Source organism: Dipodomys ordii, unplaced genomic scaffold (genome assembly GCF_000151885.1).
Source record: "Dipodomys ordii isolate 6190 unplaced genomic scaffold, Dord_2.0 Scaffold57, whole genome shotgun sequence".
Taxonomy (NCBI): domain Eukaryota; kingdom Metazoa; phylum Chordata; class Mammalia; order Rodentia; family Heteromyidae; genus Dipodomys; species Dipodomys ordii.
In genome coordinates, this window is record NW_012267273.1 from 11,291,065 (window position 1) to 11,312,799 (window position 21,735).

The window sequence follows — 21,735 nt, forward strand, 5'->3', positions numbered from 1 at the left end:
AACAAACTATTCAGAAAAAGCCAGAGGTTGTGTTGTGGCTCAAGTAGTAGAGCACTCACTTCAAGCAAAAGAAGCTCAGAGACAGGACCCAGACCCTGAATTCAAGCCCAGGACTGGCACAAAAAAAAAAAATAGAAACAAAAATCAGGATGTACATCCATTCACCAAATGATCTAAATGGACTAATTAGACCCACACTGTGATCTTTTTCTCTTTTTTAGGGCACAGGTTGCATTTTATTGAAATTGTTTAATTTTTTAAATTTATTTACTATTTTTATTGTAAAGGTGATTACAGAGGGGTTACAGTTATGTAAGTCAGATGATGAGGAGTTTTCTTTTTGAACAGTGTGGCCTCTTCCCTCATTTTCTCTCACCTCCCCCACTCTGCCCTGCCCCAGCCCTCCTCTCACATAAGTTGTATAGTTCATATCTAACATAGTGTCAAGTGAGCCACTCTGTGGTTTTGATGAAAGAACTTACCCTATGTGTGCCTTCTGAGAGAGACAAGATCTTTCCAATAAACCTGTCTTATGGCTTCATTACACATAGCTTTAACAAACAAAATAAATAAACTAATTAATGAGCTAATTAATTTAAATAACAAAGAATCCAGAGAAATTTCACAGTCTTTATGAATCTTTTGGGCACTACCAGGTTTTTCAACTCAGGGTCTGGGTGCTGTCCTCAAAGCTAATATTCTACCACTTGAACCACAGAACTGCTTCTACCTTTTCGGTAAATAATTAGCTAGAGATAGGAGACTCATGGGCTTTTCTGCCCAGGCTGACTTCAAACCTTGAGCCTCAGATCTCAGTTTCCTGAGTCGCTAGAATTGCAGGTATGAGCTCGTGTCTCGGCTGATGGGGAGCCCCTCAGTCAGTCCTGAGTTATCATCAATTGCGTTTAAATTATCATGTGATCGACTCAGTGTTTTTCTGCTCTTAGTTTTGTGAGCTACGCTTCCCCAAGCAAGCGGTGCACTCCAAAGCAAGGTAAGTGTTATAGTAATCCCCCCACAAAGCCCAAAAGAGCATCAAATATACTCAACTAAAGTGACAAAGTGAAATTTTTCAATTTGTTGAAAGGTGGCATGCCTGACAGAGGTTGGGTGGCATTATGTGAAACAAAATGAATCAAATATCTACAGTATGCAAGATAAAGAGCCTGAAATGAGAGCTGGTGTTTGACAGCCTGCTTCATGTGCTTTTTCACCTTATGGCTGCTCAGACCTCCTGTACATGTGACATGGGTAAATTTGAGTAATTCTAGAGCACTGAACTCTATGCATCCTGAGCACTCATGGGTTTTCCCTATTGGCAGTCTCCTTGAACTATATCCCCATGGAGACTGAGGATCTTCTGTAACCCACCTAGAAAGTTTACACATTTGCAAAACTTAAGTGCTCCATTTCTTCCCAACAGCTACAACCAAGACAGTACAACTTATTTCAACCTTCAGTTATCAACAAGTGATTACAATTTAGTTAACAAGAGGAAACATAAGCCCACTTAACAAATCTGCTTATTAACTTTCAGTTTAAGATCCATGTAAGAGATAAATACCATGATTATAGCTGAGGTTTGTCAGTTCCTATAAACCAACCAAAATGAGTAAATTCCATCTGTGTTAAAGTCCCTGGCTCTCAAACCAAGTATCTCTTGATTTTTCTATCTTGAATTTGATTGTGTGGTGGTGTTACTTTACAAAGCAATCCACCTGCTTATATATCCTTTTAAAATATTAGGTATATCCACTGAGAATTTCATACTGCTGAGGTTTAAATGTAATGAAAGAAACAAACCATTGCCAAGAGAATATGTTCCCCATGTGGGCAATAGTCTGAAATAGGCTAATATTGCTAAACATTAGTAAATAAATACTTAGCATAATTAGCTACCATTTTTGCACCAGTGGCTCACACCTGTAATCCTCACTATTCAGGAGTCAGATCTGAGAATCATGGTTCAAAATCAGCCCGAACAGAAAAATTTGTAAGACCTTTATCTCCAGTTCACCACCAAAAAACTAGAAAAGTAGCTATGGCTCAAGTGATAGCGTACCAGCCAACACTGAGCAAAAAAAGCTAAAGGACAACACCCAGGCCAAGTTCAAGCACTAGTATCAGCACAAAAATAATAATAGTTAGCTACCATTTGTTGATGATCTTCACTAGGTACTTTATAAACACAGATATCCTATAATCCCTACAAAGCTATGTAAAGAGATAGTTCCTGACCTTTAGAAATAAGAAGCTAGATTATTTGAATTTTGTCAGAGTTGGAATATGAACCCATGTGTGAATGGGAAGGGAGGGGGGGAAGTAACAGACAAGGGCTGTTGGTGAGTCTTCCTGCCTTTTAATCTCACAATGTTATTATCTCCATGTAAGGATTTGCCTCATATTTCATGTGTTCTGCATCTTCCAGATCACTACTTCTTAACCATGTGGGAATCACAAGCAACTCCTGAGTTCTAATAAAAAAAAATCTATGTATCTTCTCTTTCCAGATGGACACACACATGTATACACAAACACATAACACTTGTAGAAAACAATTCTAGAGAGTTATAATTAGCTAAAGCAAAACCCAAATTTAAAATACACTTCCACAGAGAGTCCCCACCTATTAGCAGTGAGCGATTTTTCACTTGTTGATCCCTTCACATTTTCCCCTCCTTTCTGTGGCTTCTATGGAAGTTCTACAAAGAATAAATAATACAAATGACAAGTAAACTATCATCTTGCCCACTGCCCAAAGAGTCTCAGTGTCCCCTGTAGCCTTGCTGCATTCATGCTGACAGCAGCATGGCCATTGCCATACAACGGGTTCACATGAAACATCCTGGAATCATCCTACAGAGCTTGTTTTCCTTTCCTCCTCCACTCAGTTCTTCCAGGCCTTGCACTAATACCAATGGCCCAACATGAACCCAACAATGGTCCTGCACTCACCGAGTTTGTCAATAGAGACAATATACTGACATGCTAGAGAAGGAAGCTAAAGTCATATGCTGGAGGTGATTGGTGGTCTGGGGAAAGAAGAACTACATAGATGTTACAGGGAAATGGAGAGCACAGGAGTAAGAATCAATACAGAGTAAGAGGATCAAGCTTCAAGGCTAAACCATGAGGGGAAATAAAAAAGACTTAGTGAGACCCTATTTCAAAATTAAAGCTGGGCATAATGGCTCATGCTTATCTGTGGACACCAGTCTAGAAAGATGGTACCGGTTGGTGTGCCATAACACCCTCATCCTTCACTGCATCTTTCCACTACTCACTTAGATTTGCAGAGCACCAGTGTGCACAGCTGTCCTTGAGACTTGAGACTTACTTGTCCTTGACTTGTTTGAGAGTGACTGGCTCAGTTACTAATCCCCTGGAGCTGGTGGATCTAAGAACCTAGGTTGGTTCCCATGGAAACCAAGAGGAGTTGACTTGGTTCCCTAGCCACAGGTTGCATCCCAGCTTTTTTCCTTTCTGATCTCACATAAACATCCTCTGTCACGCCAGAGAACGGAGAGCCCCAAGCTCGTGTCCACATTTGTGTATGCTTATGCAATGAAACAACTGAAATACATGCTGCATATCCAAGGAGCCTTGAAGTGACTGCTAAGGACTGAGTGACTCTTACATACAGCTACAACATCAAAGCAAGATATGGACACAGAACCTTCCAGTTCTAAGGAAGACAGAGTACCATACCCTCCCCTCTATTTTTCTACTAGAAGTTTGCACAACCTGGTTCCCTGGATTCCACAGCAAGTGATTTTATTGATAGTCTGACCCTATTACAGGTAATGTGAGCTTCAGAACCTCTTTCGTCTCTGATTAACCAGCAAGGTCAGGGCAAAGCTGAAATCACTTCACCATAATAGTTTGACCTCTGCAAGACTGAATGTCATTAAATTTTTAAGGGAGTTCATTGGGGAAGTCTTTTAATCCTTTAATAATTGAGTTGGGGAAAGGAGCCAGTGGTGGAGAGCATTTACCTGAGCTGATATTAACTAGGTTTGGCTACTAATGGCTTTCCAACAATCCCACTGAGTCCGTGTTGCCATTTAAAAGAGTGCATTCCATTTGGCCCTTGCTCTTTAACTGTCAACAGGGAAATTGGAAAATAATACATCACTAAGTATTACAATTTGTATTACAGTTCTCCGCCCAAATGCCCCTTCTAGCACTACTAAACTAAGCCCTAACTACCAGTTGACAAGTAGAAAAATTCATTCCATGAATCAGCTGGATGTCTATGATATCAAATAACCCATCACTAATATATTTTCCACTGAATTTACTGGCCACAGAGGCAGAGCCATTGGAAAATATTCAGCTTCTTTGGCAACACCTAGTTCAGTTTAATTCCTTTCTGAGCTAAGAGGTCTGGCCCCTTATAACCTTGTCTCCTCTACTTCCCTACATAATAATGAAATCTACTGCCTAGACATAAGGAAGAACTTCTATCTACCATGTACCACTGCACTGCACAAGTCACACCGTTCGTGATCACACTCCACACCTCAGAGTGCTCAAGCACTTTGGCAAATGGAATGAGCTCAAAGAGGCTAAGTGATTTGCCCAGGCCAACCCAGCCCACAAAGGGACAAAGACAGGATTAAAGCCCCAAGGATTCTGAAAACACACTGTCATCTACAATGTCACTCTACCCCCCCCCCCGCCCAACCCCTCAGTCTAAGAAAGTAAGCCTATGAACAAACTGTCATCATTTACATCTGGTTGGCATGTGATCCCCAAAGGGAATGCTGCAAGCTTGGTCCTCAGTAAAGGGATGTTTAGAATGGTTGGACCCTTAAGAAGTAAGATCTAGTGGGAGGCAATTAAGGCATGTGGGCACTTCCCCTGGAAGCAATGAATTTGGTTCTTGTGGGTAGTTAGTTCCCACAAAAGCAAGGTGTAATCAAGAGAGCAAGCCTGGCCTCTGAATCCCTCTGGCTTCATCTCAGTATATCATCTTCTGCACAGGTTTCCACCACTGTACTGCCATCACCAGACACCAACGGGGAATCAACCGACTGTGCACTTTCAGTCTCTATTACTATTATCTCAATAAACCTCTTTTCTATAGAGTTCCCAGCTTCAAATACTTTGTGATAGCAACCAAAGGAAGATTACCACAACAAGCAAATTGACCAAACTATAACACAGTAGATAGTGAGAGATTCAGCCACCATTTTGTAACCAACAAGAGGATGATATCCAAATCTTGAACTCCTTTGTCTTAAGAGATATTTCAAGTGCCAGAGAAAACACTCTTCAGTGTGGATGTTCTTTTTAGTGAAACATGGTTGACTAGTAGTTCCTGGCCTGGTCTAAGACTTGTCCTGAGAAATTGTCCACACAGTGGTGTACCGTTGAATACATAGATCTCTGCATGGATTAGGAGCAGAAATGAAAGAAGACAGACAAGGTGCTGTTACACAGACAGACTATCTGAAGATGGAAACAAAACAGGCTGGGTCCTCACTGCTCCCATTCCCAGGACATGAACCAGAGTAGCCTTAGGAAAAAACTGAGGAGCTACAATAGCCACCTAGGAAAAGTCCTAGAGGAGTGGAGAAAAGCTGACCTATCTCTCCAGCCTCTGTATGATTATGATCAGTTTCAGCACAAGAGAACAAAGGCAATAAATGGTTGGGAAAGATTAAAGCTAGATCAGACTCTGTGTCCTTTCCTAAATGACTTCCCTGTTGAGTAGGTGTACACCTATACTCGATCTTCAACCTCCTCCCTTTTCCTAGCTAAACTCGCTCTAACCATCAGGTAGACACAAATGACTGAATCCTAAAATACTTTCCCTTTTTCCCTGTCTCCACCCCAAATGCTATCTTCATCCTTCCAAATTGGCCACCATCACTCCCTCTTATCTTGACCTATTTTTCACAATAGAATCCTGTCCCAACTCCCTGTACCTTTAATAAAACTAGTCTTTATAAGATTGCCAATGGTTGCCTTACAATTCCAAAGGCAATGAAGCTGCCCTTCTTCAAAATTCCCGCCCCCCTCAACATCTTTCCAGAGCCCCACTCCCCTTGTGTCTTCTCATGCTTCTGTCATTCTGTAACATTTGTTTTTTCCTGGCTTTGAATGCTAATGCTCTCCCAAAGCTCCATCCTTGACCATCTTCTCAGTGTATTACTAACACCTTGGGTATTCTCTCCTTTACATATTTTTTGTAATAATGTAGCCTAAAGAGTTGAATCCAGGTTAGCTCCCAGCTGTTCTTTCACAGCTGCCTCCTGGACAGTCCCCCTGAGCATCTCGCCAGTGAACTCCGCACGTCCACATTTATTCTCATTTTTTAGCTCTGCTTGTCCCAAATTTCTGCTCCATTTCTTGACTTCCTGTATGAGGTATAGCTTGCTAAGACTGTCTGTCACCTTACCCCTGCTAGATCATCTTCAAATCCTCCCTCTTTGTCACTCCTTTCCCCAAAGTCATTAAGTTCAACTTACGTCAGGAATGTTTTCTAGATCATTTCTATTCTCTCTAGTCCCAATGTCTCCATCTTAATTCACATCTTTATTATAATCTCCCAAAGCCTATAGTAGCAACTGTCTGATTACTGCCTCTGCTTAGCCTTTACCCAGGCTCCTACTGGTGCCCCAGTTTGCTACCAGAATTGCCTCTATGAGAAACAATGGTCATATTCTTCCATTGCTGAGAAACCCCTGATGGTTCTACAGTAATAAACAGGATGCGATTGAAGTCCACATGGTTACACAACATGTACCTCACTGGTTGGCATTACACTGTAGTCCACAACCAGACTACCGTGCTGTGAACACCACCATTTCTGTGACAAGTGGCCCCAGGGGCCACCACACTTCCTTTCCAAGACTCTATTGTACATTTTTCTTTCTCTACTTGAAAGTCTCTCCCCTGTCCCCTTTGCCTACATTCCCATCCATTCTCCAAGATCTAGCTAATCTTTCACTCATTCTATGATGTTCTTCAACAACTCCAAGCAAGCCATTTCTGAATTTATTTAACAAGTCTTTACTGAGTGCCTCTTGAATCACATACTGTGCAAAATGCTTGAAATTAAAAACAAAACAGCTGTGCACCAATGGTTCATAAGCCTATCTACTTAGGAGGCTGAGATCTGAGGATCGAGGTTCAAAGTCTGCCCAGGAAGGAAAGTCAGTGAGACTCTTATCTTCGATCAACCACCAGAAAACTGGAAGTGGCGCTGTAGCTCAAAGTGGTAGAGCACTATCCTTGAGCAAAAAAGCTCAGAGAGGGGCTGGGAAGGTGGCTCAGAGGTAGAACGCTTGCCTTGTATGCATGAGGCCCTGGGTTCGATTCCTCAGCACCACATAAGAAAAAAGAAAAAAGCCGGAAGTGGTGCTGTGGCTCAAGTGGTAGAATGCTAGCCTTGAGCTGAAGAGCTGAGGGACAGCGCCCAGGCCCAGAGTTCAGGCCCCACGACCGGACTCAAAAAAAAAAAAAAAAAAAGCTCAGAGACAGTGCCCAGGTCCTGAGTTCAAGCCCCACAACTGACAAAACAAAAAAACCCTTCCCTCATAGTTTATGATCTAAGTGACCCCAATAGCAAAATGCCTGCATAAGATGTTTCTCTATCCCTCTGTCCCTGCCTCTCTTTGAACAGTTTTGCTTTTTTAAGCATCTAAAAATTGGAATTTCAGAGCAGAATCTTAGATCGCTAATACATCCAGCAATGCTTTGTTTCATTCATTTTTTAAACATTTGACATATATAAGAATTTCATGTCTATTTGTTGATTAAAGTTGATGACAATTAATGAACCCATTGTTAAGAGTCAATTTAATACTAAACTTGAGAAATCTATATCAACTAAGTAAAATGCATTCCAACTGTCCAATGTGTTACCTGAAATCTCTAGTTTTATTAAACAAAAGTTGAACCAGATTACATTCTGAAACACACTTCATACACTTCATCTCTCTAAAAGTAGACTAGTTTTAAAAGGGCAACATGTTTGCAATGATGAGAAAAGATTACAATACAAAATATTTAACTAGAGAGAGAGAAAGAGAGAGGGAGGGGAGAGAAAGAGAGAGAGAAAGGTTCTAGAACCATTTCAATCCAGCCAGGCCAAGTGCCACCCTGTAAGAGAGAAGGGGAATGTGTCGTCAGTTCTGGAAAACAGCCTCACATGGAACCCAGGGGAATCTTCTCTAGTTAAGGCTGGGACTTGTTTGCAAATACAGCACAGTTCAGAAGGAAACTTGGAAAGGGAGTTAACCAAGCAATAGATGGACAGCTGCTGCCGGTCCCAATGGAAGCTATGTCTGGAAGGCTCTGGATCTGATCTTTTAACAGTCTGTTGCCAAATGTGAAGTCCAGCTCACAGGATAAGAGTCCCTGATAACAAAGCCTGAGAAGATGAAGGGAAGGCAAATATATGCTGTTTGTCTCTTACTATTCTTGGGGGAGGGGGGTAGACAGGTAAGGCACAGGAAGATGAACAATGGGGCTAGCACAGATGGAATGATTGGAGAGGATGGGATGGGCAAGTTTGACAAGCAGGAGTGATGAGTTTATACCAGCAGCTTTTACACACATACAAACACTTAGGCAATTCCCAAATCCTACAAAATTTCCTTTACAACGGAACAGCTGCCCTTGGGAAGGCTGCCTGATAGCTCAAGAATCCAGCAGGTGGGGACTTGTTTTCCAAGAGCTTGTTCAACAGGATAAACTGAGAATTGTGATCTCACTGGGGTGTGAACACCAAAATTCAAGCAGCAGATGGTGTGATTTAGTGGAATGGCCATTGAACCAGTGGTCAGGGGCTGAGGAGAGTATGTCAGCTTCATTCTTTACTAGCAGCATGACCTTGGGCAAGTTCTTAAATTCTCTGAGCCTCAATTTCCTCTGCTATCAAATGCAGAGAAGAAAACCATAAACTTCTCCTTTGCTGTTTTTTTTTCATAATAACTAATGTGGCATTTTCTGTCAGTCTTACTGGATCTACAAGTTTTACAATACCAACCCAAAATGACCCAAGCAGGTTGCAATTATGATTATCCCCTTTCCAAAGGAGAAAAAAACAGATGTCAAATAAGAAGGAGAACCTACCCAAGCAAACACAGCTAATAAGCAGCAGCACAGCAAAAATTTGACCATACACACATTGACCCCTGAGTCTATGTGTCTATGGATTACATTACTCCTAAGAATGCATTTAGGCTTTTGCTCATATTTAAGGGAAAAAAACCAGTAAAATAAAACCCAATCCTCTCTAGTACTCCACATTTCCCACTTAGTTTTTAATTCATTTATCTTCTTTATTTTTACTTAGGCTTTTTGTGCTTGCTATCTTACAAAACCCTTATGCTATCATTACCAGTGTTTTCTCCTTTGTATTGATAAGAACATTGTCATTTACAGATCCCTTGACAATAAGACACATGTTTCAAACTATCTTTTTCAGTTATACAGAGTCATTTAATGCCCAAACCATTCATACTCATCTGTCCATCCTCTTGTACCTATGGCTATGGATTTCTGAAATAAAAGACCCTAACCAATAATTAACCACAAAGAAATTAAAACCTGTAAGAAAGGGAGTAGGTGAAAACTCACAGCTAACCTCACATACAGGCAATCAGAGAAGACCCCAAAATTATCCCCTCTACCTATTCTAGGGTTTTAAAATTTGACAATAAGATGATCATTCTTTTGACTGAATACCCTTCCAATTAAGAAGTCTCTTCAGAAGAACAGCTCCTTGCCATGCACATACCCCCACACACACCAGGGTGAATTATATCACAACATTTTCTCCAATCTGACAGCTATTCAGAATGAGGCTCTAGTCTGGGCACTGAACAACTTGGAATGCAAAAGGTCACAAGATGGGTTTAGAGCACAAGACAAGTAAGAAGGCATAGCTCAGCTGAGATCCAACAATGAATTAGAAAGCCAGTGATGCAATGGAGCACAACTTCCAGGCAGAGAGGCAGGGAAAGGGTCTCCTGGCACTGAAGAGCTGTGTCTGAATCCCTGGGAAGATGGTGGCTGTCATTATAGGGGACACATGCACAAAGAGAACTCCTGCGACCACTTGAGGAGGAGCACCAGGAAGAGAAAGCAGAGGGGAGGCCAGCAGCAGGGGAGGGAACTCTAGATGGTTATGTTAAAAAGGATTTGTTCCACTGTCAAAACCAGAAAACTCTCCCCAGAGCTAGCATTAGGGGAGGAAGGCTCAAAGAGGAGGTAGATGCCATGAAATAAGGGAGAGGAAAACCGGCATAATCCACCTCTGATCAGGAATGGACCAGGCACACACTAACACTGAGCTCCCATGTTGTTGCCCATCCCAGATAAAAGAACCCCCAAAGCCTTCCTGAGTTCTATAAATCCAAGCCCATTCCTAGTTCTGTCCAGTGACTGAGACTCAATAGCTGTAAAGCTCCAGAGCAACTGCAAAAGCTACACCTTTCTCCACTCTGGGCCCCATCCTGAGGAGAGATGTCCACTTCTCTACTCTGAAGCTGACAAGCCCAGCCCAAGCTGGCATCAGCTCCTACTCGGCCTCAGGCTATCCTAGATGCTGAAACAAAGACATATTGGGACCCTCCTGCAGAGAGGAGGTGGGGGGCTGCGTCTTGGGTCCAGAGGGATTGGGCCTAATCTGCTGCACAGTGAATGACAACAATGTTAAGAATGAAAATATGGTTTGGGGGGATAGTCCCCAGGAGCCCAACATTTTGGTATTTAAAGGAACTTTAATGAGCTTAAGAGGCTAATCTGGAGTTCAGGAGGGGGTGTTTTGTTTTGTTTTGTTTTGAAAAATCCTTTTAAAGACTCCTGAGGCTTGATAGGGAGGAGTCAATCCAGTTGTGAGTCAAGGAGTAGCTGCATGTAACTGCAGGGGTAGAGAGGAATAAAGACAGGATATTGCTCCAAAAGGCACTAGTCTCTCCTGCAGCAGAACTGGCACGCAAGAGATACGAGATGGGTCCTTCCAGGATGGAGAAATGCTATATCCAGGGAAGCCGCAAAGGGTGAGAGTGGGGTAAGGCAATTATATAATAGCCTGTCAGAATACTCACCACACACCTCCTTCTCCCCATGGACTTGTGACAGCACCAGACTCAGGTATTTCTCTGGTGCACCAAAAGACATCCCCTTTTAGTAGTAAAATATAACCCAGTCTCTACCAGGGTGCCAGCATACTCAGAGGTTTCCAGAGGTCCAATAACAGTCACCAAAGAGTAATGATCACAGAACCATGCAACTCTGAGACTAATGTCCTTTGCCAACCATTGAGCTGAGCCCCACACCACAATTTGATGGTCACGTGGCAGAACTATTATTTTGTGTATCCAAAAGGTCCCTCCATGTATGAAAATGGAGAGCATACTAACAGATCACAAGAATAACCAAGAATGAAGAAGAGGCAGTCGATAAGATGCATATGAGTCACATTATTTAATAGAGTTCCATGGGGAAAAGGGGATTGAGGGAAGGCAGAGTAGGATAGGGCTAGATGTGAAGTCCAATACATCATAGAGTCCATTTTTTATATGGACAAAGTTTATTAGGAAGGTCAAACAAACACATTCCAATCCATAATGGCCAGACACCTATCAGGACTCATCTGTTATATGACAACACACATATCTAATAGTGTAGAGGAACCCTGGAGGCCTAGAGAGTCAGGAGAGCCAGACATATTTGCTGTTATCCAAAAATAGTATTCCCAAACTGGAATCTTGAAAGGCTAGAAGAGACTTCCGTGTGACTTCAGTTGCAGGACTAGGAAAAGCACAGTCTACTGTGTACTTTCAGTTGTTAATGACATTTTGGATGCAATAATGGAGAACCTAACGATGTTAAATTCTAGGTTATCTGTGCATGCCAGCCAGGTGACAAGCTCTACAGATGATTTGGTGGGCCTTACTTACCACTGATAAGAACAGCACAAGGGGAGATTTTTTTTAAAATCCTTTTTTAACTATGCAGACAGGGGCTACTACTAGTGAGGAGACCAAGTTATTCCCATAAGGTAGCAAAGAGACAGAGGTTTGTTTTTATTCCTTATATAATATCTTCATTAATACTTCAGTACTTCTGCTGCATTCCAATAGCATCTGCTATCTAATGCCAAAAGAAACTTAATCCTTTTCCTAAGTCTCATTTTATTTATTTTCAGTAGTGTGAAAACAAACATGTAGCAAGATTACAGTGTTTACACCTCCTTTTTAGCCGCCACTGCTCTAATCCTCCTGCTAATTAATGCCAGGGCCATGGTGATTTTATTAATTTCACCTTGGTTAAAAATATAGAGACGGATCATCGTGCTTTACTAAAATAACAATCTGACATTTGGAAGATGCTTGCAAGATGGTTGATTTAGGTTTCATTTAAGATATAACAAAGAGACACAAAGCTGCAGTCAGCAGCGGCCAGAGATAACATGACTAATTTTAATTGTGATAAATACACTAAATGCCCATGTCATGCCAGTTAAGAGACTAAGGAGAAAATGTAAAACCTAAGGAGCCCCAGGACAGATTCTCTTTCCATGATGAATGGAAAATATACCACTGGAAAGGACACAAGGGGATCTTTTCTCCATCCCTTGTGATATTTGTTCCAGAATCTTTCCTACAAAATTACCAACTTCCCCAAACCAAATCTGCAAATGTACCTGGCAACCACACTGTTCTAAGTCCCCAATTAACTTCAGAAAAACACATCAGGTGTTCCCAAGGAAGAGTTGCAGGCATGATGGGTATAAGACACCCTTCACACAAAGAAACCTTTCTGCTCTGTAGAAGGAGTAAGAGAGACTCTCCCCACCCCCCAGGGTGCCTCACTCTCTTTATCTCACCCTGAAGTGGCTTGTCTCAGAACCCCTCTCTAAAGATGTGAAAGAGAATTTAAAAATCTAGATCCCAAAGAGTTTATTGAAAAATAATAAAAAGCAAACATCAGTAAAATACAACTAAGATTTTATAGCTTAGGCAGAAATGATTTTTAAATCTTTCTCCTGTAGCTATTCTTCCATAATTTCTTCCATAATTTATTTCCCAGTATTGTACAACTGTACTTTGTCATCAGCTTTAAGTGATTAGATATTTGATATTTTGGCATTGGTAACATTCAACAACCACATTTTATTAATACACATTTACTCTAAGATGCTTTGCAATTTCTGGTCCTGTAATGAATAGTTTAAAGTCTTATTTATTCTAAGTTTTAAAGCCCAAGTAATTTCATTGGCTGATGATGATGATGATGATGGTGATGAAAATGAAGATAATTGGCTAATGATTTAATAATCAAAGTTGTACTTATTAGAGAAATAGTTCCTGCTCATTATCCTCAAAAACTTTCTCATAATTTAAACAGTGAAAAGACCTCTCTGAAATTAGTAACCGTCTTTTCATTAATACAAAAGTTATAAATAAAAATGAAACTAAACAGCAAGATAAATAACAACCTACCCAGATAGTTCTTGTCTCTGAAATCAGAATATCAAAAGCTATTTTCTAGCCAGTTAGAAAACACAAGCAGTAGGATTGTTCAGAACCTAAAACCAGACTGGATAAGTTAACTCTTTAAATTATGTCCCTATTAGTTAAAGACCAAAATAACCCCATAACCTTTCTCTGTTCTTAGGGCAATGTTCATATCTAGTATTCCAATTCCCAAAATACTACTAGCATCAACTCCTGCTATCTAACTATTTTTCAAAAACTCCTAGATTCCAAGAAAGTCATGTCCAAGGTTGGATACTTATACAAAGAGAAAACACCTCTGAGCAGGGAATGTTTTCAACCACCCTTGAAAATTAAAACAGAAAAATAAATAAATAAGTCCGCCTGGGTAAACACAGCCACAGCCCTTAGACTGCTAATTTCAGGCTAAGCCCCTGTAATTTAACGCAGACATCAATTTATTACCTAGCTGTGTTTGATTTTTATATTCCTTAAATTTTATTGTGCCAGGATTGGGGCCAACAAAAGTTAAAGTAGAGAGAAAAAAATCTAACAATTGCCTCTAATTTCATCTAGGGGCTCCTTTTATGAGGAACTGCATGCCCAAGTAATGTCACAGTCATAAAATCAAACTAACCCCTCCTACACACACACACACACACCACCACCACCACCACCACCACCACCACCACCACCACCATCACCTCCTATACTACTCTTGATAAAATGCAGAATTAGTTCATTACTGGTCCTAATAGACAGCATTACCTAAGTCGTTTTCTTGTCTCAGGGCTGCCAATCAGCAGATCAAAAGAAAGATACAAAAAAAAATCTCTTTAAGTGTGATCATATCCACTTTCCCCCATTTCAGTCCCTTTCCTTAGAAATCAGTCTGCTCCAAAAAGAAGGGAAGAGAACACCAACTGACCCTCTGAGAGAAGGATTCCCAAGGCCTGCGATTTGCTGACATGTGGGGAGTTATGATGCTGTGAGAACAGTCCTGATGACAGCAGAACTATCCCACACTGCTCCTAGGGTGTCTAGAACAATCCCAGGGATAATGATAAACTTCATATGTGAAGGGAGAGGGCCCCTCCTGACCCAACAAGCCGCCAGGCACATGAAAGAAACAATATAAACTTGATTTAAATGTGGGATCCCTTCCAGAAGGCTTAATTATCTATTGTATTACCACATTCCCGTTATTCAGCAGTCTCTTCTGTCTCTGACTGAAGTCCAACTACAGCATTTGTTTGGAACAAATTCAGGGAAAACTCCAAACTAACCAGATCATAGAGGACTCAGTTAAATCAGCAACAACAGTTATATAAATAGAAATCTTCTAGGCTGGAAAATATGTGGGCTGTCTGCTAGCTTTCAGGACCCTTGAAGACAATTGGATCCAGTCTATAAAAATCTACACATTAGGTATCCCTAATGTTTGATATCACAGAACACAGCTTGATCAATGTCTAACTAGTTACTTTTATTTGAGGACATCTCCTGAGCTACAAAATTGCTCATTTTGGAATGTTCATAAATCAGTATTTACATCCTGACCTTAGTTGCTTATTTCTTTTGGGGGGAAGTCAGAAGATCAAGTCCTCGAGGTGTCAAAGTATTAGGGACAAAGAGTAAAATATCCTGACATTTCAAATGAATGGCTGTACCTAAATAAACATCATCATTTCAGTTTTTTTAATTAGAAAATTTTGGTTTAAAAATTTGGTTTAAAAAAAAAGTTGGTGTTTGACTCAAGGAAAGTGTAACCACTATTGGACAGAATGGTATTTTCACCTTTTAAGGGGCTGCCTGACCCAAGGTATTCACAGCTAATAATTCAAAGACAAAAATCTCCCCATCAGCCATGGATGCATACAAGTGGCTAAAATAAGCAGGACAACTCCAACTTCATGAATGTGTGTTACTGTTGCATTGTACTTAGGCATGTGGAAACAACATTTGAACTTCATGACTTTTGAAGAAAAAGTACTGTTTGAACATTCCCTTATGAAATGTTCCACAATTTACCTTCTCTGCATCTCAATTTTTAAGGGACCACAACCCCACCCGAAAAAGCAAGAAGAAAGCAAAGTCATGTTTACTAATATAATAGAAAGTGTTCTCTAATTCTTTCAGTACAACTCTCCAAATAAGAGTTCTATCCTGAGTGATAAATATCTGGTCATTCCAAACAGTTTCTGATCAATATCTAGTCCTGCACTTCAGGTGTGCAAGTTTTCAAGGAATTCTTGAAGGTAAGGATTACAGATGGAAAGTTTTAGGCTATAAGCCTCCTGAAGGCAGGCTGGGAGATTCTTCTGGCCATTTTTTCCCTTACTTTGTCCAGTGTCTTGAATAAAGAAATTGTCCTTAAGCCTACTTTTTTAAATCATCAATTCACTTTCTCCTACCATAAGTATTCTACAGAGTAATAGCATCAAGAGTTTCAGATATATATATAGATATATATATATATACACACACACACACACACACACATATATATATATATATATATATGCTTTGTTCTAAGAGTATGTTTGAAATGTGGAACAGAGGATTTGGGGAGAAAAAAAAAGAATACATGAATCTAAAACGCAACCCTTGAGCTGACCAATTCTGAGAACACGCTAGAAACTAAAGAGCACAGCATATTGATTGTAAATATCTGTGTTTCAATAGATATTTTTAAATTAAAAACCTTCATGGTTCTACCAACACCTCTCTGAACAATACATACAGCTCACACACACACCCCTCCTCTGCAAAATCTCCTTGGTTCTGGCCAACAGCTGGCAAGTTGATCCCTGCAATTTTCTCTTTGCAGAAATAGCTTTGTGAGGGGAGAACTGACCCTCACCAGCTAATAAGCCCAAACCCCACCAAACCTGGAGGGCTGAAATGGAAGGCACATTGTGGTGTTAAGTACTTTACAACAACTGTTTCTTCTCCTCTTGACACAGCCTGACTTCCTTAAAGAAGATTTGACTGGCCAGACAGCTGTGTTGACCCTTAAGCCTTCTTTGATTCCTGATTTTTTTTTTTTAACAAACAGAATAGAAATTCACAACCCAAATCCTCTCTTAAGCTCCAATACTTTTGAAATGTGCTAGTGTTGTGCCTGAAGGATGTGGACATTTCAGTAATCTATAAACAGAAAGATAAAGATTGGATCCATACAATACCAAAATCAAGAAAGAGAGCAGGAGGAGGGGAGGGGCGAGGACAAGCAATCAACCAGACCATTTAACTCAAGGTAATACTTAAAATTGTGTAGACCAAATCTGCTTAATTTCCTAAAAATTGTTACTTTTTACTCAGACATTTGTGGCCATAAACAAAAACCCAGAACAGAGACAAACATGTTTCCAAATGTTAATCATAAGGGTCATTTCCAGCAGTGGTCAGGATGTTCATCTTTTGGTATAGTTCTGTATTGGTCAACTCATCTAAAACTGAGTATGCATAAGGTTGTGAAAATTTATTTTTTAAAACAAATATGTGTCCTGTTCTAAGATAAGGAAACATGGACTAGCAGAGTGTGTGTGTGTGTGTGTGTGTGTGTGTGTGTGTGTGTGTGTTGTGTGTGTGTATGTGTTTACTAAGTCTAATCATTTGGTCTGTTTATCCAGAGCTTGTCAGTTCAGACAACATGATCACCAAGATATCGCTGGCATTTCTTAGTGTGGTGCTTAGTCCTCTCCAGTATGTCCCCTTTCATTTTGTTTTAAAAACATCATGGAAACTACATTTTTAGGCACATCAACCCCTTTTTGGATTACCTTCAAATAGTGCTGTCCACTTTATTCACCAATGACCAATGCAGAATTCTCAGATGCATACACCCACACAGTCAATATAAATACCAGTTTTAATGTACAGAGACAGAGCACTCTTTTGTACCATTTTTCTCTCCCCAAACCCTCCACAGTACTGTGAAGCTAATGCTCCTAAGTTAGCCACTTTCCTGAGGGAAAGCAATTGATTCTCCTTACTTCCCTGAGCTCCTCCAGGTCTGCCCAGCCCAGCAAAAATAAGGAAAACTCACATTCACTTGGGAATTACAGAAATCTAGCTTCAAAATAAACCAGTCGCTTAAATACTTGCCGCCCAACTCCCAGAAAACAGAACATTCGGGCTGACAGGAGGAGAATCGAACCTGCTGTGTAGCAAAAAGCATACTCAAGACTAGACTTAAGTGAGGATATCTTTAGGAAAGGACGGCTTTCAAGTCAGGCCCCAATTTCTGGCCCCCTAACTCCTTCACTGGAGGGCTTATCAAAAGCCAAGCATACTGGAAGAGAAAAGGCCATACACTGTGTGCCAACTTGGAGCAGCAGCAGTTCCATTTCCAAGCCCAATCTGTCGCCAGTGTACAAACCCAAGCAGGAAACATAAACCGTGGCTCCATCCAACCTCATAGCCCAGGCACACGCACGAGAAATGCTCAACACACCTGGGTAAAATTGTATGGGAACCAAAAAAGCCACATCGGTCACTGACAGCCCAGTGGTCACTGACAGCCCAAAGGACAGGCACCAAGCTCGGAGGACGTCACAGGCCCACAGAGAGTGGTCCCTGGGAATGGCCAGGTTTAGGGAAGGGGACTGGGAAGACTAAAACTGGGGGCGAAATCAAGAAAGAAATAATTTCCCGCGCGCTTCTGGTTGTGGTAGTGCGCACAGGCGCAGAAGCCGACCGCCTAGGGAAAGTGCGGAAGACCCACCCCCGGGTGAACCAAAGTCTGTGGGCTTCCGGGTGGGTACCTTCTACGCCTTCCAGAAGAGGATGCAGATGAAGGAAGAAAAGTCCCCCGAGCACACAGAGGCCAGTGCGCGCGGGGGGCAAGGGAGCGCCCCAGCAGCGCAGCCACTTACTTCTCGTAGTCATACTTGCAGTAGAGCTTTTTGTCCCGGTAGAAGCAGGTGGTCTCCAGGGGCTCCTTGCAGGAAGCACACTGCACACACTGTTCGTGCCAGAAGCTGTCGTTGAGCCGAAGTAGGAACCGGTCGGAGATGACCCGCTGACAGCCCTCGCAGACAGACTTTGCGCTCACTGTTCTGCCTGCAGCCGCAACAGACAGACGCCAGTGAGCCGCTGGCGCAGGTCAACCCTGTCAAACCCGCTAGCGATCGCTCCACACCCATCGATTTCCAGGGGACCCTCCACCCCAGGAAGAAGCACCCTGACACCAGCCATCATCAGCTCTGATGGGGGGGAGGGGGAATCAAGCCAAGTGAAAGAAATAAGTGGTGACGTTTTCTCATAAACAGGGACTGTATAGGGAAATTTAAATTCTAGAGGAGGAGGCAGAAATCATCGGGTGGCATTTAGTTATCAAATATAGTCAAGTATGAGCGCAAGCGGATTTATATTCTGTAAAATTAAGGTTGCAAATAAAAGGGCGTTTCTGAGTTTATTACGTTCCAATTACGCAGCAAAACGCTGTTTAAAACGAATGATAAAACGTTTAAAAACAGAACGAGCAAAAACCAGGTCTGCGTTTTTCTTTGTTAAAACACAATCATACTGTTTTGTTTTCATTTTTTTAAGAGGGAAACTTGAAATTTTCTCTTTTCCTAAAAAGTCCCATGGGTAAAGTCTCACCCTGGGCAAACGCAATATTGGTTAAACCAATGAACCCAAACTATCTTTTGGCTTGTGTGCAAATCGCAGATGGGCTTTTCATAATTAAGAAGTGTCAAAACAGACGGAATTTAAAATCGCAGCGCCAAGGCACTGAATACTCAATGCTGAGGCCTGGGTACTCGACGCGCGCCCAGTAGCGGTGCGCGAAGAAAGATCTCCCCGAACTACTCAACAACCTCGGGGGAACCCGCTCCATCCTACCCTTGGGCCTTTATGTATTTTTTTTTTTTGCCCCTTTAGTTTGCAGACCTAAGCGTCCTTTTTTTTTTTTTTCATGGATGACGCCTGGTTGCCTTTGTTGGCACATTTCATAACTATTTAAAGAAGTCCTCGTTCCCACGATCACACGCTTGAGCGCGGTGTCCCAAAGGACTGGCCCTCTTCCGTGTCTCTGCGATACTCAGTTTCCCCTGAGTCGCTTTAGGAAAGAGGCTGGAAGGGCTGGGTAAAGCAGCGAGATGGTTCTCAATTTTTAAAGTTCTGTTTGTTTTCTGGGTTGATCGGTATCCCAGGCCATGCCTCCAGGCGTTTGAGCGGATGTAGGCCGGGCCCCACACAGGGCAAAACGCTTCGCCAGCCGTGTAGACTTCAGTCCGAACCCGCTATCAGCCTGTGCAGTGCGGGCTCCGGCCCGCCTACTCTTCGGAAGCTGGACAGGGGGTGAGGGTGGGGGTGTCTGGACACTGTAGGAACCGAGGCTGAAAAGCCGAGCACAGAGTGCGTGATTTCGTTTGGGGGGTGGGGGTGGGAATTTTTCTCTGGATTTGGTTACTCCAGTCCAAGCGTCGCATCCCTTGCCTTCAATCTGCTGTAGCGGTTTCAAGGGAAGTAAAGGGGAGAGGGGCTTAAGATGACAAAACGAAAAGTTTCTCAAAGAAAGAAAAAAAGAGAGAGGAAGAAAGAAAGAAAGCAGCACACCTTTTATTCAAATCTGAAAAGGACTAAGAGTAAAGTGGGTAAGATCTCTAACAAGAATGTCTACACCGATTTTCAAAAAGACCTATATTCTTGGGGTATGTGGACTCGCCGTTGCTCCGCTTGGGCGAGAAGGGCCTGGGGTGGAAAGGACCCGCGGAACCTAGGATCCGGCTTCAGTTAATTAAAGCCTGGGCGAGTGCCCCGCAGGGCTGCCTAATCCCCGCGTTGCGCTGCCCACCCGCCCGGAAAAAGAAGTCCCTCGGCCTTGCCCAAGGCTGGAAAGGGGGTTAGAGTTGGTGGGGGCAAGAAACCGCCTCGAACTTGGGTGCTCCAGGCCTCGGGTACTTGCTCTGAGGCCGCAGAGAAACGGGTGGCATTTATGAGCCGTCGATCAGCTCCGTGATTAAAAAATCCAGCCCTGGGTAGTTTTTAATCACTTGCCACTCAAGCGCCGGCGAACACGCTTGCCCGCCCCTCGCGGCTTTAGGGAATTCGATGCCCGGCTTGTGAAGCCTGAGGGAGGTTTACTGGTTTTGTTTAGACAGGGACGACTCACGAGGACTGACGGACACCGACAGACTAGGAGTGCGGTGCACAGGGCGCGGGATGCTAACTCCCCTGTCGCTGTTTCCAGAGCTGTCTGGGCCTGGGGTGCGCCCCAGGGCACGGGGCCTCATCACTCACCCAGCAACGAGGAGAAGGAGGCTGAGGTTTCGATGGCGCTTTGGAAGTTCTCCTCCATCTTCAGGCCGTCCAGCATGTTCGGACCGAGCCAGGAGGACCTGTAGAGGAGAGGGAAGGATGCGACTGACTTCCGTGCCCGAAGGGACTCGGCGCTCTCGGGGGGCCGCACTCCTGGGAAAGGACGAAGGGAGTGTCCAGGGTGACCCGAATGAACCGGGAGGATCGAGTCCCGCCTAGAGAAACACGGGGCGGGAGGGGAGAGACGAGTCACACAGCGCACTGCTCTGACTGATCTGATTTCACTTGAAGTCAACGCGTTAAGTACCTAGGCCTCCCTCCTCCCCCCACCCCCTCGGTGTTTCTCCTGCCCCCCACCCCCACCCTGCCTGTCCGCAGGTTTCCCATCCTGAGATCGACTCCGCCCAACCTGTAGTAATGTGGGCCCTGGGGATGTCTCTTCTGGGACTCAGCTACTGGGTACGACAGCAATAAAAACAATTTTTAAAACAAGAGGGGGTGCTCTTCCCCGCCTATCTGGGCCCAAGCACACCAGGACATACCCCGAGGTCCGGGTCACCCCGTGTCGCGGCCCTCACCTGCCTGGGCTGGGAGAGAGGCAGAGTAATGAAGCGGAGGGACGTCCCGCCCGCTTCCGTCGTGCTGGCGCGCGCGCTGCTGGGGGGCGCGCGGGAGTGGGCGTGCGGGGCGCGCGGGGAGGTCCTCGCGCGGGTCGGCCAGGGCCGGGAATGTCTGCAGGAGCAAAGAAGTCGCCTCGGGGAGGAGCCGCGACTGGCCCGGCTCACTCTTGGATGCATTTCAAATCAACTTTCAAAAAAACACGCCCGCCCGAGCCGGAGCTTAGGAGCCCGCAGCCTTCCTTACCTGATGGGCGAGCCAGCTCCCCGGCTCCGGAGCAGAGGGAAGTTGCGGGCTGCCGCGGGAAGCTCCGGCGGAGGAAGGCGTCACCCCCGCGGCTGCAAACCCCAGCAGAAGCCCCGATTCTGGCGCGCTGGGGAGAGAG

The 21,735-nt window shown here is 43.3% G+C and overlaps 1 protein-coding gene across 1 annotated transcript in view; it reads right to left on the bottom strand.

Moving 5' to 3' along the window:
• Window positions 1-21,475, bottom strand: part of Lmx1a (LIM homeobox transcription factor 1, alpha) — a 136,513-nt gene extending 115,038 nt beyond the window's left edge. Inside the window, exons 1-3 of the mRNA XM_013021780.1 lie at window positions 21,311-21,475; window positions 20,715-20,812; window positions 18,341-18,527 (exon numbers count right to left, since the gene is read on the bottom strand). Coding sequence (XP_012877234.1) covers window positions 18,341-18,527; window positions 20,715-20,790 — 263 coding nt within the window. The 5' untranslated portion in view covers window positions 20,791-20,812; window positions 21,311-21,475. The remainder of the gene's footprint in view (window positions 1-18,340; window positions 18,528-20,714; window positions 20,813-21,310) is intronic.
• Between the last annotated feature and the right edge of the window lie 260 nt (window positions 21,476-21,735).